At 45.2% G+C, this 14,680-nt stretch overlaps 1 protein-coding gene across 1 annotated transcript in view; it reads left to right on the top strand.

The window, feature by feature from the left end:
* LOC143125501 (protein kinase C-binding protein NELL1-like) overlaps window positions 1-14,680 on the top strand; it is a 171,274-nt gene that overhangs the window by 73,917 nt on the left and 82,677 nt on the right. Inside the window, exon 12 of the mRNA XM_076287007.1 lies at window positions 2,146-2,274. Within this exon, the coding sequence (XP_076143122.1) occupies window positions 2,146-2,274 (129 nt within the window). The remainder of the gene's footprint in view (window positions 1-2,145; window positions 2,275-14,680) is intronic.

Below are 14,680 nucleotides of genomic sequence, written 5' to 3'. Positions count from 1 at the left end.
GAGGCCTGTCTCTCCATTTGCTTTCAAAAGCCGTCCCGTTGATCTACTCATTTTGTTTTTGGTCAGATATGGCTCTTTCATGAAATGTTGGGCTACAGCTGCTGCTGCACGAAGCAGATTGGCCTCTTTTGTGCTAATAGGCTTCCACTGATGGCTGAAATTGCACAGGCGTGTTTTTGATAAATGACTGCATCTTTCAGTGAGCAAAATGATCGTTTTCAGAGGGAAGAGAGAGCTGCAGGTATATTGCGAGAGTCAGGATGATATTGGAAGTATGTTTGTACTATTTAGATCATTCATGAAGTTACATACATTTTTTGCAGGTTACTTTTATCTGTATGCTTATCTTGCGGTTTGTGTGTGTGTGTGTGTGTGTGTGTGTGTGCGTGTGCGTGCGTGCATGCAGGCGTGCGTGTGTGCGTGCGTGCGTGTGTGTGTTTGCCTATGCATATTGCATTCTCCAGCACATTGTGCCCTTTCAAAAACAGTAGCATAGTAAACAGCAGCACACTTGAAAGGAACTAACAACAGTCACACTGCTCTGAGGTCTCAGAGAATCCAACACGCCGCGCTGCAGCGTACAGCCCTCATTCATTTATTCTCGCCGCACGCCTCGTGCTTTTCGCTGAGCAGTCAGGCAGGGCTGCTGAAAGGAGCGTCCAGAGGTTGGTGGCTGGCGGCTGGCTTTGTGCTGGGCTGTGTCCGGGCGCCCTCCGCTCTCTGAAGCCTTTGGAAGGAAGCCTGCAGCCCGGCGTAATTAGCCTGCCGCTAATCTCGCCCTGGCCCTGTGCGCACATGTCTGTGCCGGCTGCTTTCATTCCGCCGCCCCTCACTCCCCTCCCCTCCCCCAGCCAAATTCCCCCAGCCATGTTTATTGTCAGACATTATCTCCTCACGGACAGGGCAGCCCTCCTTAAATTGCTTATTACCCACAAGTCATTAAATCTGCACATTCTCGCATTCAGCTTAAAAGTGAAGTTTAAAGGCCTTTCACAGGGGCTGTGAGGCTCCGCCGCACGGCTGTCGTGACACCAGGGTGCCCACACGGATGAGTTCTCTCACTCTGTCCCTCTCCTCTCCTGCCTCCCGCTCCCTCTCTCTCAGCTGTCTCCCTCTCTCTCTCTCTCTCTCTCTCTCTCTCTCCCTCTCTCTCCCTCTCTCTCTCTTCTTTTTCCTCTTCATCTGCTGCGTCAGTCAAAGATGAAGCCTGCCATTCCTAGCACGGCTTTTCTCCATCATGCCTTTCATGTGCATGTGTGTGTGTGTGTGTGTGGGTGCGTGTGTGTGTGTGTGTGTGTGTGTGAGAGAGAGAGCAAGAGAAACAGAATGTGTGTGTGTGTGTGTGTGTGTGTGTGTGTGTGTGTGTGTGTGTGTGTGTGTGTGTGTGTGTGTGTGTGTGTGTGTGTGTGTGTGTGTGTTTGAGGATATGTGTATGTGTGTGTGTGAGAGAAAAAGTGAGTGAGAGGGAGAGTGCGGGTGTGCGCTTCTCACATTTTTCGGTCCCTGATTATGAAGAAAGAGAGGTTTGGGAAGCGTGCAGTTCCTTTTGCTCCACATCATTAGTCTTAAAGGGGCAGGTAATCATAAAAAGGAATGAGAGACATAGATCAGCCAGGCCACTTGTCATCCTGGACTGGGAAAAGAAGTAAAGGCTACAAATGAAGTCTTGGATTGAAGTGAGGTTGTAGTGTCCAATGGTACTGTATTGTGCATTTCATGTGCTGCACTTTGTCTGTGTCATTGTGGTTCTTTTAGAACCCCCAGGCCTTAGTTCTTCATTCTTTAAGTTATTTATGATTTATGATTCATGTCCTGTGGAACTTTGAGCCCTGCTGAGGGGTGTTCTATCTGAATAAAAAGAACTATGGCTGCTGCAGACACATTCTTTAAATGGCTCTCATGGAAAACAGCATTGAGATTGTGAAAATGGTCAAAGACTGGAGATAAAGTCCATGTGTTCTCAGACACAGCACTCAGCACACAGCACATTTCATATTTATCAGTTCTTTCAATTTTAAGTCACAGATTAAACATTTTTGGTGGGAAAATATTAGCCACTCAACTTAATCTAAATGTTAAAGAGACCTGTGTGAAAGAGAGCTGTGCGAAATGTGAAAGAGAGTGTTCACCACCTGTTTCTTTCAGGCCACGACTTCTGTGCTGAGGGAGTCGCTTGTGGGGAGAACTCTGTGTGTAAGAACCAAGACACCAAAGCGGAGTGTGCGTGCAGGAGCGGCTTCGCCTCCATCCATGGAGATTCCACGTACTGCGAAGGTAGGATGAGCCCATCTTCTTAATATTCATCCTACGGCGTCGAGATCACATGCCTTTTTTCCCCTTTGGCTGCTGTAAAGTTGTAATCATTTCCTCCTGTTGCTCTTTATTAGATTTGCACACACATTCACACAAATCTAATCATTTTATACGCTTTGACAGCGTGGCGTAGATTAATCTAGTTAAAAGTAAATAAGGAACTCGTGTAGTCAAAGTAGAATTTGCAGGCCATGGATATTGAAATATTAATAGTGCATTTACCTTGGCGTGAATCTATTAAACATTTTGAGTACCCTGTCTGATGCTCAATAAAACATACTTTCAGGCGTACAAGAGGAAATACATTGATGACCAATCATATCATTAATTTTAATCGGTATTACTTTTATTGCTTCATGAGACCTACTGTCTTGTTTTTAATATGTGCAATGTATATTATCAGCATGTGCACATTTGAAAAAGGTGCTGTGAAGACCAAAGAACGTCTATCTTCTATTTCCCTGAGAGTCCCTCTCAAGGTAACTCCAGGTGAAGACGTTGCCTAGCAGTCGAGAAGAACTTGCACAGGTCTTCCACAACTTTAAGAGAGAATTTCTGAGTTTTAGGAAGATGACATTAGAATCTGACTTTAATATTGTCGGCAGTTGGTGGGCTCTTGGAAGCCAACAGTAATAGCCACCTTTGAGCACTGCGTTAATGTTGAATGGTGCGGAAAGACAAGGTTACTGTATATGCACTGTTATATTCTGTTTCATTTCCTCCCGCGCTTCCTACTGGGTTTGGTTCTGTTGTACACCCTTTGGCCATATATTGGGACTGCTCTTCTGTTTCCAATCATCTGTGTCTTCTGGCTCTTCGCTTTAGTGCGCTGGGCTGGGACACAAAGCTGTTATTCCTCCAAGATAATTGGGTATGAAAATGAAAAGTGCCTTTGGGTTGAATATTTGCCAAGTATTTTAATTAAACCAAGGTTTACATTCAGAAGACCCCAGTCTTACACACTCGAGGTGTGTCATTATCGCTGCGTATGTTTCTCAGTATGGCTGGCTCACTATTGCATGACCGACATATTGCTGTTTCCCATGGTATTAGAGCAGTTATGCCTAATTGCTCTCATCACCTTATATAGTCACTCATACAGTAGATAGAGGTTAAATTGTCTCTCAAAGCTTCCTTAAGTTTGCCTAGCGGGATTGATGCTCTTCTACAGCACCTTGGATGTTGCCATAACAGTACATTTACCATTAGTGGTGCTAGCGACTCCTGCATAGCTCCACATGTGCATATCATCTGGAGTTGTACCATATTATGAATCCCTGTAGTTCCCTGTAGATTTGTATAATTGTGTCTCTGCTTACATACATTCCTGATTCACTAATAATCAAATTCCACTAAGACTGCATTTATAACATGCAGAAGGCAAAAATGGCAGGCAGATCCCGATCCCATGTTTTCTGCAAGGTCAGCTGTCAACTGATATCAAAGCCTGATTTGCTGCAGCAGTGCTGCTGTGCTGCACGTGTGCTGCATCTCACAGCAGAGACTCCCCGCAGCTCCAGCATCATCGTCCCCATGCAGCAGTCATCACTGGTCCTGGGAGATGCCGTCTAATCCTCACAGCCACCACTGCCACTCATGGCTCATGGCAGCACCCTTTAAAGGCATGGTGTCCATGCGTGTTAAGCCTCACGGAAAGCTCAGACAGGTGTTTCAAGATAGACGTGACAGCCCATGAACATTTTTCCTCCCCTCCATGAAAAAAAATAGCACAAGAAAAGCGATAAGAGGCACTCGGCCTATCCTCTCCATATTCCTCTCTCCTCTGCTCTGGGGACGTCACCTGGACATGTGTCCAGGCCTCAGCTACCCTAGCCTAGAGTTGTTTAGCATATCTTGCCAGCGTTGCAGAGCGAGTCCGGGGACTGTGGAACGATGCGAGCCCGAGACGCCCCCTCCCCCGACTCGGCTGAGCAAAGCGCTGCAATCCCATTACCTGGCTTGAGGCAGTCCACAGGTGGATTTAGCTGACGCTGCCCCCATGCCAGCAGATCCCCCCCCCCCACACACACACAAATACTGCGGATTAGCCCCTCTGATGCTGCATCAGGAAACAAAACACGGGGATTAGCGGGCCCTTTCCACCGCGGGGCCCTCAGATGAACGAGAGCCACCGAGGCCCTACAAAGCCCTGGCATTTTGCTCTTGCTTTTCATAAGAGCCCTGGAATAAGACAAGCTGAATCTAATTTACACAGTGCTGGCCTGATGGGTCAAAAATGGATTGTGTTCTTAGGAGCTATGTGCTCTGTTTATGCCTCTACAACAGCCAAAATGTCTACAGTGGCTTTTAATGTCTACTTAAGTGTCATTTGAAAAGCATAAGCTGAAATTATAATACCCATCTTCTTTAATAGCAAACAGGACGCTTGCAAAAAGCTGTTATCTCCTACGGTCTGCACCAGAGGAAAGTGGCCAATATTTCCATAAATGCTCTTCATTTCAAGCTCATGCTTTTCTGTCCTCAGTAGTCATGATACTTAGAGGTTGGGTTATGTTGCTCTGTCACTTTTGGCAGTAGTCACCATCATTCCTCTGTGAGAGTGGATGTGCCTCTCTTTTCTAATGCAAATCTGGATGCTAATTCTGATCAAAGTTGCTTTAGAGACCCCAAAGTCACTTGGCTCCTTTGCAGAGAGACGCACTTTTTTGTTCAGTATGCTCTAATGTGCTCCGGTCATAAAGGCATCACAGCCAATTTGAAATTAAAATGATATGGGTTGCATTTTGGGTTGCGTAATGGGATGCAAGTGTGAGACTCAATAAGTGTTTGTCAAGAGACCCCATAAGGTACTGCAAATTGTTTTCCGTATTCAATGTTCATTTTCTCTGCATGCCTAAAGACTGTGGTAAGCTAACACATCACTGTGCCATTGTTGCCGCAGTGAAGTCTATGAGTCATCATAATGTATTGATTGCTTTTGTTGCCCGATGCAAATGCAATGGATGTCATCAGTCTAGGACAGAAAGTGCTGATGCAGAAGAGGTTTAAGAGGCCTTAAGGATGCTCTTGACTCACATCTGTAAAATACTTGGAGGACTTTGCTTTGGATTGTTGAGACTTAAGGGATAGTTGAAGGGGTAGTTGTATGGTTTCTTGGAGTCTAAAATGGACATAATCATTTCTGATTATCTCGGTCTCATCTCTGTCCTCACTTCACAGTGAAGTTGCAGGGTCAGGGCGGCTCATTAGGACCATTTCTTCAAAAACTCATCTTAACTGTCCTCATCTCTCTTATTGCTCCAATCAGTCAGGAACGTAATGAGATCTTACATCATGAGAGCGAGAGGACGCCACACGTGTGGCCATCCCTCATTCCTCCTTCGGCTTAACTAGATCCTGGGCCCCTGTGCTCCCACTGCACATTTCAGAGGCACTCAGCTGAAACCTGGGGAAAAGCCCATCGCCAGCTCTTATTGGACCAAATTGCCTCCATTACAGTGCTCCTCTGCAAGGTTGGAACTGCGCATTGTCGATGGAGGAAATAAGAGCGAATGTTAATAAAGACTGAGGAGCAAGTTATGAGGTGGCCCTTATATGAGGCAGAAAAATAAACATGGGAGATTAAAAATGTTAAAAATGGAAAGACGTGTTAAATGTTATGAAGGATAACTGCAACTGGCTTTGCATAAAACCAACACTGTTTTTAAAACCTTAGCAGTAATTAGAGTTCCCTATACATTTCACATTCAGAGTGTCTTTGGTCTCACAAGGCACTGTCTAGATTGTTTGTAGTGCCTGTATGTGTGCATCTGGTTGTGTGCTTGTTTGTGATAGTATGTCTGTATTTTGAAGCCTGCTGTTTCCTTACTCACTGTGTGCAAATATCGGAGCTTAAGAGACTTAGTGAGAAAGCTCAACTCACTGCGCTGCAAGCATGTCATATTTCAGTGGTGACAATTAAGTCTGGCAAACTCCTTTGAGGCCAGCTGCTGCAACACTAGTGATTTAATGTCTCACAAGAACTAAGACAAATTGTGGCATTACAGTGCCAAAGTAAAGAGTAAATCACTGTTCAGCCCATGCCAATATTTTAGGGTCTTTCTTCTCCCCCTTAAACAGCTCTTTATGTGTGGAGGCGAGGGACGATGAAAGTGCCCTAGTATTTCCACCATCCTTCAGTCCCCTCGGACTCAATACAAAAAACTGTCATGCTCTGGCTAATGCTTGATTCCCACATGCAGGCAAGGCTCACAACTTTGTCAAGGAATAGCTGAGTAAATCCTATAACTAGACGAAGCATTTTATAAGTAAGCTTTTATTTTCTGTGAAACATTTATTTGGATGTCAAGCATAAGGAACTGAGCTGGCTTTTTGCCTTGTGAAGTAGCTTTTACAGCTGGCCTGGGCTGTGGAGATACTCAGGGTGGATATCACTGCAATATGTTCGCCTGCCTTCCACTCCCTGCATAAGCCTTAGAAAAGCGAGCATTCATTTAAGGCATCCGGGCCTCAGAAGATATCAACGCGGTATTGGTCAAATGCACATTGATTTATACTGGCTTCAAACTCGACCGAGAGTTGTAAGCACAGCTCTCTGATCATTCATAATTTAGTGGATTTGTCCCTGTTTTTTTGTTGCTTAGCAGCTTCTGTTGTCAGCATTATAATCTCGAATTGGGCAAAGTAACAGGTGGAAAGTCAGTTTCTGTTCCTGCAGAGTTGCTTGATTGTGGTCTCAGGGTGGTGATAAGGGCGAGCAGTCAGCTGAGATGTTTGAGTGCACTCGCTAGAGTCAGGGATTGCAGTTGTGCATATGGCCTTGGCACTTTCCCTTTTCAAAAGCAATAAATATTCAACTTGACCTTGACATGACCTGAGGCATTCTATTTCATCTCAGATCACTGCAATTACTGGGAATTTGTTCTAGCCATGACCCGCCAGAGACTGGACTTATTTCAGGCAGGTTAAAAAAGAGACATTTTGTCTTCATAAGCGTAATGGGTAAATCACTAAATGTCATGCGGAAGTGGTGGAATCGATACCCCTAGAGCTAGAGAAGCCTGGTAGTGTCATGCAGGCATTGTGAGGCTGTCATTGCCCTCACACCCCACTGAAAGGCCACTGTTGGCGGAAAAATATCCGTTCTGGCATCCCACTGCTATTTCACAAAGTATGTTTTCATGGGGATATTTACAGTATATCATCTACAGTATGCAACCAATGGAGATTATACATCCGAAGATGAAATAAAATAGCAGAATGTCAAAATATTGTGCATGTCAGCCGTGGTGAAGCTGTTAACAGTAATGATAGGCTGTTACGGTATCATAAGCCCCATGATCACTAGGATGTGGACACAACGGGCCATTCAACTCATTATCCTACTCCTGTTGTAATAGCACAGACCTTCAAATAGGGCTGCTTGATTTGAGCCTTAAATTTCCCATCAACCTACAACAGCCCTCTTTATCATATCTGTGTCGGGGGGATTCTAATCATTTAATTGCACATTGATATTTCATGACTGAACGTTGCATCAAATCATTTTAATCCATACAGATTCCATGATCAAATGGAATTTCATCTTCGAGGAGATAAATTCAAGATGAAAATTAGATCTGTGGTTTGTAATTTGGGTCAATATGAGAGGAGAACATATTAGATTAGATTAAACTTTATTGGCATTGTGCAGAGTACAAGTACAGAAACAACGAAATGCAGTTTGCGTCTAACCAGAACAGCAAAAAAGCAGAAAAGTGCAATGTGATAAAAAGGTATAGGCAGGTGGTGCATAACAAGTATATACAGTTAACCCTTAGAACCCGATTGACGCAAAGTGCGTCAAAAAACACACCCTTTCTTCTCTGTTACATTGCTCCGGAACGGTTCATCGCAGCGAGATGAAACCTTTATTGCACGACAGAGCAGAAGTGGGGCTTTCCAACGAGACTACACACTTGTCTGTACGATCAAGTATGAAAATTAAAAAAAATCATGAAATTAAATCAAATTGCATCATATTTACAGTCTATACTTCTCTGCGTTCACCTGCACACACATTACTCTAGTTTGAATTACTCGCGAACCCGTGATCACATCGATATGGCAAGCATATCAGATGAAAGAGGGGGCACAGGGCTATCCATTGGTACCATGTTTATCGATCTTTCTAGCTTATAAAACCAGACGAAGTGACTGCAAAATAATAACGTCATGTACACAAACCAACGCTGCACACTCATTACTCTCGTTTGAATTACTCGCGGACCCATGATCGCATAGATATGCCACGCATGTCAGATGAAAGAGGAGACTCAGAGCTATCATTTGATACCAAGTACATCCTTCTGGGTTATAAAACAGACGAAGTGACAGCAAAATAATAACTTCATATAGCTGGACTTACCCCACGTTTTTGTCTGTTCTTGTGGCAAAGCATGTTTATAATCCAATGCTATCATGTGTTTCTCTATGGCAAAGCATGTTCATATTCCGGTTTTGAGATCCTAGCAAATTCCTGCATGGCATCCAATTCAAGGCTCACATTGCATCCCAATTTGTTCAACAAATAAACACCTTTTTTGCCTTTACTTTGTTCATGGCAATGCAGTGAAGAGTTGAGAATTATTATGACTGCATACACACAGGCACGCAGGCTAACACGCAACCTCGGGTCAAGTCAGGTCAGATCAGTTCGTGTCACAGATATGGAGCGCAGAAAGGTCATTTTTCATCACTAAATAAAAAATGGCATTTATTTCCGTAAATCACACAGCAAATATTTCTGTAAATTGCTCAGCCCCAGAGTATCCCTCCAACATGGCAATTATATTGCCCGATTCAGGACAGTCTGCCCTACACACACATGAAATGCATGTAGAGCTGTGAGCTTGCTGTGGTGAGATACATGTCGAAATATAAGAATTTTTATAATACACTTTTTATATTTTAATTCTTTAAAAATCAAAATAAAATCAATGCTAGTATTAATACATGAAATGATGGCAGATCTGAATAGCCTAAACTCTCCTGAAAAAAACAATATATAATATATGTGTGTGGCACTTACAATGACCAGAATAAATCCTTATGAATAAAGGTAGTGAAAATGCCCTAAAAACAGCTTAGGGTTCTAAGGGTTAAGAAGGTGGAATTGTTTACAGTAATATTAATTAACTATAAATGTATGCAGTGTATTAACAGTAACCTTATAAGAGCAGCATATATATGAATATGCAGTATGAACAATGAACAACATGCAGATATGTACAGTGTAGTACCAGTAACATTACTGTATAAGAGTAGTAAATATAATATAGATATATGCAGTGTATTAACAATAATATATTATAAGAAAAACAGAATAAATATGGATATTCAGTATGAACCAGGCAGATATGTACAGTAGTGTGCAGTGCAGTAACAGTACCATTGCAGTGTAGTAACAGTAACACTGTAAAAATGTAGTATGTGCAGGATGAATAGTACAAAGAGCAGTAGGATATATATAAGTGTAGTTACAGTATGTACATTTTTAAATATGAATAGAACACTATGGGTGGAATAGCGTAGTGCAGTTGTCCTGGAGGAGGGGGCTGCTGAGGGGCAAAATGTCCGCAAAATGTCCGCCTCTTTATTGCCAAGGTTGCCATGGTCATGCACACCTCAACAGGCACAGGCAAGGAAGCAATGGGGTGCAGAGCTAGAGTTCAGTAGGGTGACAGCCGCAGGGAAGAAGCTTCCTTTGAACCTGCTGGTTTGGGTGCAGAGAGACCTGTAACGCCTCCTGGAGGACAGTGGGGTGAACAGTCTGTGGTTGGGGTGAAAACAGTCAACACACATGCATACACAGCATACATCGCATGCAGGCAATGTTCTTGCCCTGGATGGCCTCAATGGAGGTGAATTAGGAACCAGTGATGCATTGGCATACCATATTGTGACACAGTTGGTGAGGATGCTCTCGATAGTGCAGCGGTAGAACTTCACCAGGATCTGAGGAGATAGGTGGACCTTCTTTAGTCTCCTCAGAAAGAAGAGGACTTGACTCGCAGCGTGAATCAGTCTAGAACGGCAGAAAACAGATTTTCGACATTGTTGAAGAAAGTCAAAAATGTGGTTAAAATCGACTTCAGTGTGCTCCAACAAGTGACTTCCCTACATCATTCATTCCCACTTGAACAATAATTCTGATAACGGATGTCAGGTGCAAGGGGAGTAACTCCTGGAGCTTTTTCAGGATCGAACTGTGGCACCACGAAAACAATGTGTCTGCTTCACAGGAACGAACAGACCTACAGTAATTATGGAATCACTATTATTATCAGAGGTGTGAGGGGGAAAACAGAGGGAATAGAAACTGAGTGAGTTAGCACAGGGTAGTAGCACAGGGCAGTAGCACAGGGTAGCAGCACAGGGTAGCACAGGGTAGTAGCACAGGGTAGCACAGGGTAGTAGCACAGGGTAGTAGCACAGGGTAGCACAGGGTAGTAGCACAGGGTAGTAGCACAGGGTATCACAGGGTAGTAGCACAGGGTAGCACAGGGTAGTAGCACAGGGTAGCACATGGTGGCACAGGGTAGTAGCACAGGGTAGCACAGGGTAGTAGCAGTAGCACAGGGCAGTAGCACAGGGTAGTAGCACAGGGTAGCAGCACAGGGTAGTAGCACAGGGTAGTAGCTCAGGGTAGCACATGGTGGCACAGGGTAGCACAGGGTAGTAGCTCAGGCTAGCACAGGGTAGTAGCACAGGGTAGTAGCAGTAGCACAGGGTAGTAGCACAGGGTAGTAGCTCAGGGTAGCAGCACAGGGTAGTAGCTCGGGTAGCAGCACAGGGTAGTAGCACAGGGTAGTAGCTCAGGGTAGCAGCACAGGGTAGTAGCTCAGGGTAGCAGCACAGGGTAGTAGCACAGGGTAGCAGCACAGGGTGCAGCCACATGAGCAAAAGGCTGGCAGTGGTAAGCTTCTAGCCTAGAAATCCAGAAATTCAAATTCAAATTACATTTGCTGCCAGGGCTAGCTTTGATTAAGTTGGCAAAAGTTTGAACTAGCCAACTAGCTCCGCTGGTGGGAAATGCATGGGACTCATCGCGCTGTCTGCAGAGGGAATTTGAAAGACAACCGATTATCTCGCCCCTCGGACTGAGCACTGTGAACGGTGAGTGCCCAGACCCTACATTTTAATGTGGGTCTGGCTCGTCAGGCTAGTAAGCTTCACTTTTAATTCTTCAAATTATCCCAACAGAAACACTTCTTATTTTGGGAAACCACTCATTTTCACTTCCTGGATTAAGAGGGAGGAGTGAGATGCAGCTCAAAAAAAGAAAGGAAAAAAGCACAGAAATGATATTTTAAATCCATATTGAGCTTTGAGTGCTCAAGCATCCAAATGTGGCCGGCTGGCGTGTGATTGGCAGAAGGTTAACCACTTTCTTATCTGCAGGGCGCACGTCCCTGGTGCTCACGCGGGGACTGTCACACCCTCCCTGGAGGGAGTCATCCGTGTCTGGCGAGGCTTCGCTGAGGATCGCTATCTGGCTATTAATCGCCAGGAAAACAATGCGTGTGCTGTCTTCCCTCTGCTAATGCCTAAATGCAATCCCCTTATCGCGGGCAGCACCTCAAAGAGCCGGGCCATGGGACAGCCAAGGTCAGCGCCGCCGCCCGCCTCGCCACCCGTGACCCTGACAGATTAACTCACCTGACTCATAAAGCATCAGGACTGGGCTGGGGAGCGGAGCGGAGCAGAGCGGAGCACGGGCGCCAGGACAGGCTGCAGTGGCTGCAGCGGCTCCGCTAAGAAGGGAAAAAAGCAGTTACATAAACCTGCACAAATCAAGTTAACACAGTTTTTAAGAGGTTGACTGCAAGTGCCTGCGATCTCTAAGAGTGTTTGTGTGTGTGTGTGTGTGTGTGTGTGTGTGCGTGCGTGTGTGTGTTTGCGTATGTGCATCTGTGTACAGATTCTCTGTTGTCAAGAACACGCTGTTCTTCTCGCCAGTTGACTTGATTTACATAAAGCTTGTTTGATACTGGTTTTAATCCTCCTTCAAGCCTATCGTTGACAATCAAGCATGGGAGTGGATCGGCAGGCCTGTGCCTGTCTCTTTGATTCCCCGATTATGAAGAAGGATTTGGGGACGAGGGCTGAGTGTGCCTCTGATGTGCACTCCGCCTCTCCTCCACACAGAGAGGAGGGCTTGGTGGAGGCTCAGCTCCATGCTCTGAGTACAGAACGCTGGAGGAGAGCATTAAGCCTGCAGAGGAGCTATCAAGCTGCACGCTTCCCTTCACTCTCCTCCCCCCTCCTCAGTATCATTAGCTGCACTATCTAGAGGGGTGTACACACATGTGTCAACTTCTCTCATAATGTCGAGATTGATTTGACAGCTACGTTCTCTCCTCTCAGCTTTGTTGGCATGGCACTATAGCATGGATGTGTTTTGGAAAGCACAGAGTGTGTAAAGAGAAGTGAGAGTTCTTGCAGCAGACTGGTGACATGTGTCTGGGAACAGGAAGTGGAGGATGTGGAGTTGGAGATGATGAAAGCTGAAAGGGTTTCATTACATAGTGTACTTTCGAGCTTTGAGTGGAGTGGCACTATCATGGAGCCATGTGGTTCTCCTTTGTGTAGGTGTAATAATACTCAAAGGAACATGTTGGCAAGCTGCTCTACCGATGTGGGCCAGCAGGATTTTAAATGTAGTGATTAACTCCTCTCAAATCGTGAGACTGTTGTTTTTCATGTAGCATGCTATTATCTAGTCAAGTCTTTTTTGGGGGGGTATTCCCTGTTGGCCTGTCAGCAACTCTGGGTTGTGTTCTTCTGCAACTGAAATCAATTTACACTAATTTACACAGTTGACACTAATTGCACAGATACTTGTGTGTACTGTATGTGTGTGCGTGAATGCGTCTGTGTGAGAAATAGCCAAGTGTGTGTCTGAGAAATTACCTAATAGCCTTTGAGTGGGTGATAGATGGTCCTAAGTAACACCTACAGCATAGAGCAACCTTAGCACTCAATTCACCAAAGCCATTGCAGTTTTATTTTTGTCTTCTTAGCTTGTTGGATTATGCAATTATTTTATGGAATATACAGTGTTTATTCCACAATATTAAAGGCCATCAGTAAAATCAGTACAGCACTGTGTCCTTGAAAACGGATCTGAGTGATGTGCTTAGTGACCGGTATGAAGATGAGGCACAAGCCCGGGCGCGTGGCTCCGGCGCCAGCTTCCTTCCGTGCTGTGGAGCCGGTTGACTGAGGAGGAAAGAATGGCACTTGTCATGTGCGCCCTCCTCAGAGACCGGCCTCTCTCTCTCTCTCTCTCTCTCTCTCTCTCTCTCTCTTAAGCTCAGAATTTCAAATCTCTCTAAATGTTTTATCGGCCCAGCTGGATTCACCTTCAGCCCGACCAAGGAGCCCGCCGCTGAAAATGGGCGTCTTCCGAAAGCACGGCCCAGATCTTCACTCGACACAAAGAGATCGGTCTCTGCTCTCGCAGGCCCATCTGAAGGTGGCCTTTTAAAAATGGAGATATGCTGTTGTAAACAGAGACATGACTCTGGCTCACGCTCTGTTGCATAAACCAAGAGCTGTGCTCCAGCCTGGAAGTTTATTGCAAGCTTGCTCTGACACAGCTACTGCCACGAGAAGCAACAATTCCTGTGGACATGGTGAAATTTTAATGCTTCCAAGGCGTCCAGGTGTTGGATCCTGTGTGGACTCCTAAAGGAATGGTTCTGGAGGGAGCAGAAAAGAGGGGGGAAGTGAAAGAGAGAGAGAGAGAGAGAGAGAAAGAGAGAGCGTGGAATCCCTCAGTAACAGAGAGCTCATCTCTGCTGTATCCTGAATATGTGTCCATGAAAACTAAAAGTAGATAAATGATTCACAAGTTAGGCCTGCTCACTCCTCACAGCTCTGTCGCCTCCTCCTCATCCACACTGATCTGCCTTGCTGCTGGCACACTAGCATCATGGGAGAAGAGAGAAGCTCCGGTCTCCTCCAGGAGTACGCTAGTCTCCCCAGGTAACCAGCCATGCGGTTTCCACGGCACCGGAGTCAGGCTCAGGAGGTCATTCCCCCTTATGTGACAGTCGCATATGGAAAATATCTTCCCTGTTTTCTGCGGAAAGGCAGAGTAATTGTGAGCCGCTCCTCCCATATCACCCAGCGCAGCTAATAGAAGTATCTCAGTGCTCCACACACAGAAACAGGAATGCATATGTTTTTCAGCAAAGCTCAGGCCTGCATTATAGATGGAGTCTGTGTATAGTGTTTGCAGTTGAGTTTGTTGCTGTCGTCTTGCGCATAAAGTGGAATTGTAGATTAAAAAGAGTTTTTCGGTGTTTCATCAGAAACAAACAAGATTCAAAGAGAGAATGGAATTATGCTGCAGGGGATC

Source organism: Alosa pseudoharengus, unplaced genomic scaffold (genome assembly GCF_046254945.1).
Source record: "Alosa pseudoharengus isolate Yale_2024_CS ecotype anadromous, Long Island Sound unplaced genomic scaffold, YU_APseudo_1.1 YU_APseudo_1.1_scf_16, whole genome shotgun sequence".
Lineage (NCBI taxonomy): Eukaryota > Metazoa > Chordata > Actinopteri > Clupeiformes > Clupeidae > Alosa > Alosa pseudoharengus.
Note: the sequence above shows the minus strand (reverse complement) of the source record. Positions and strands in the feature narration are given on the sequence as shown.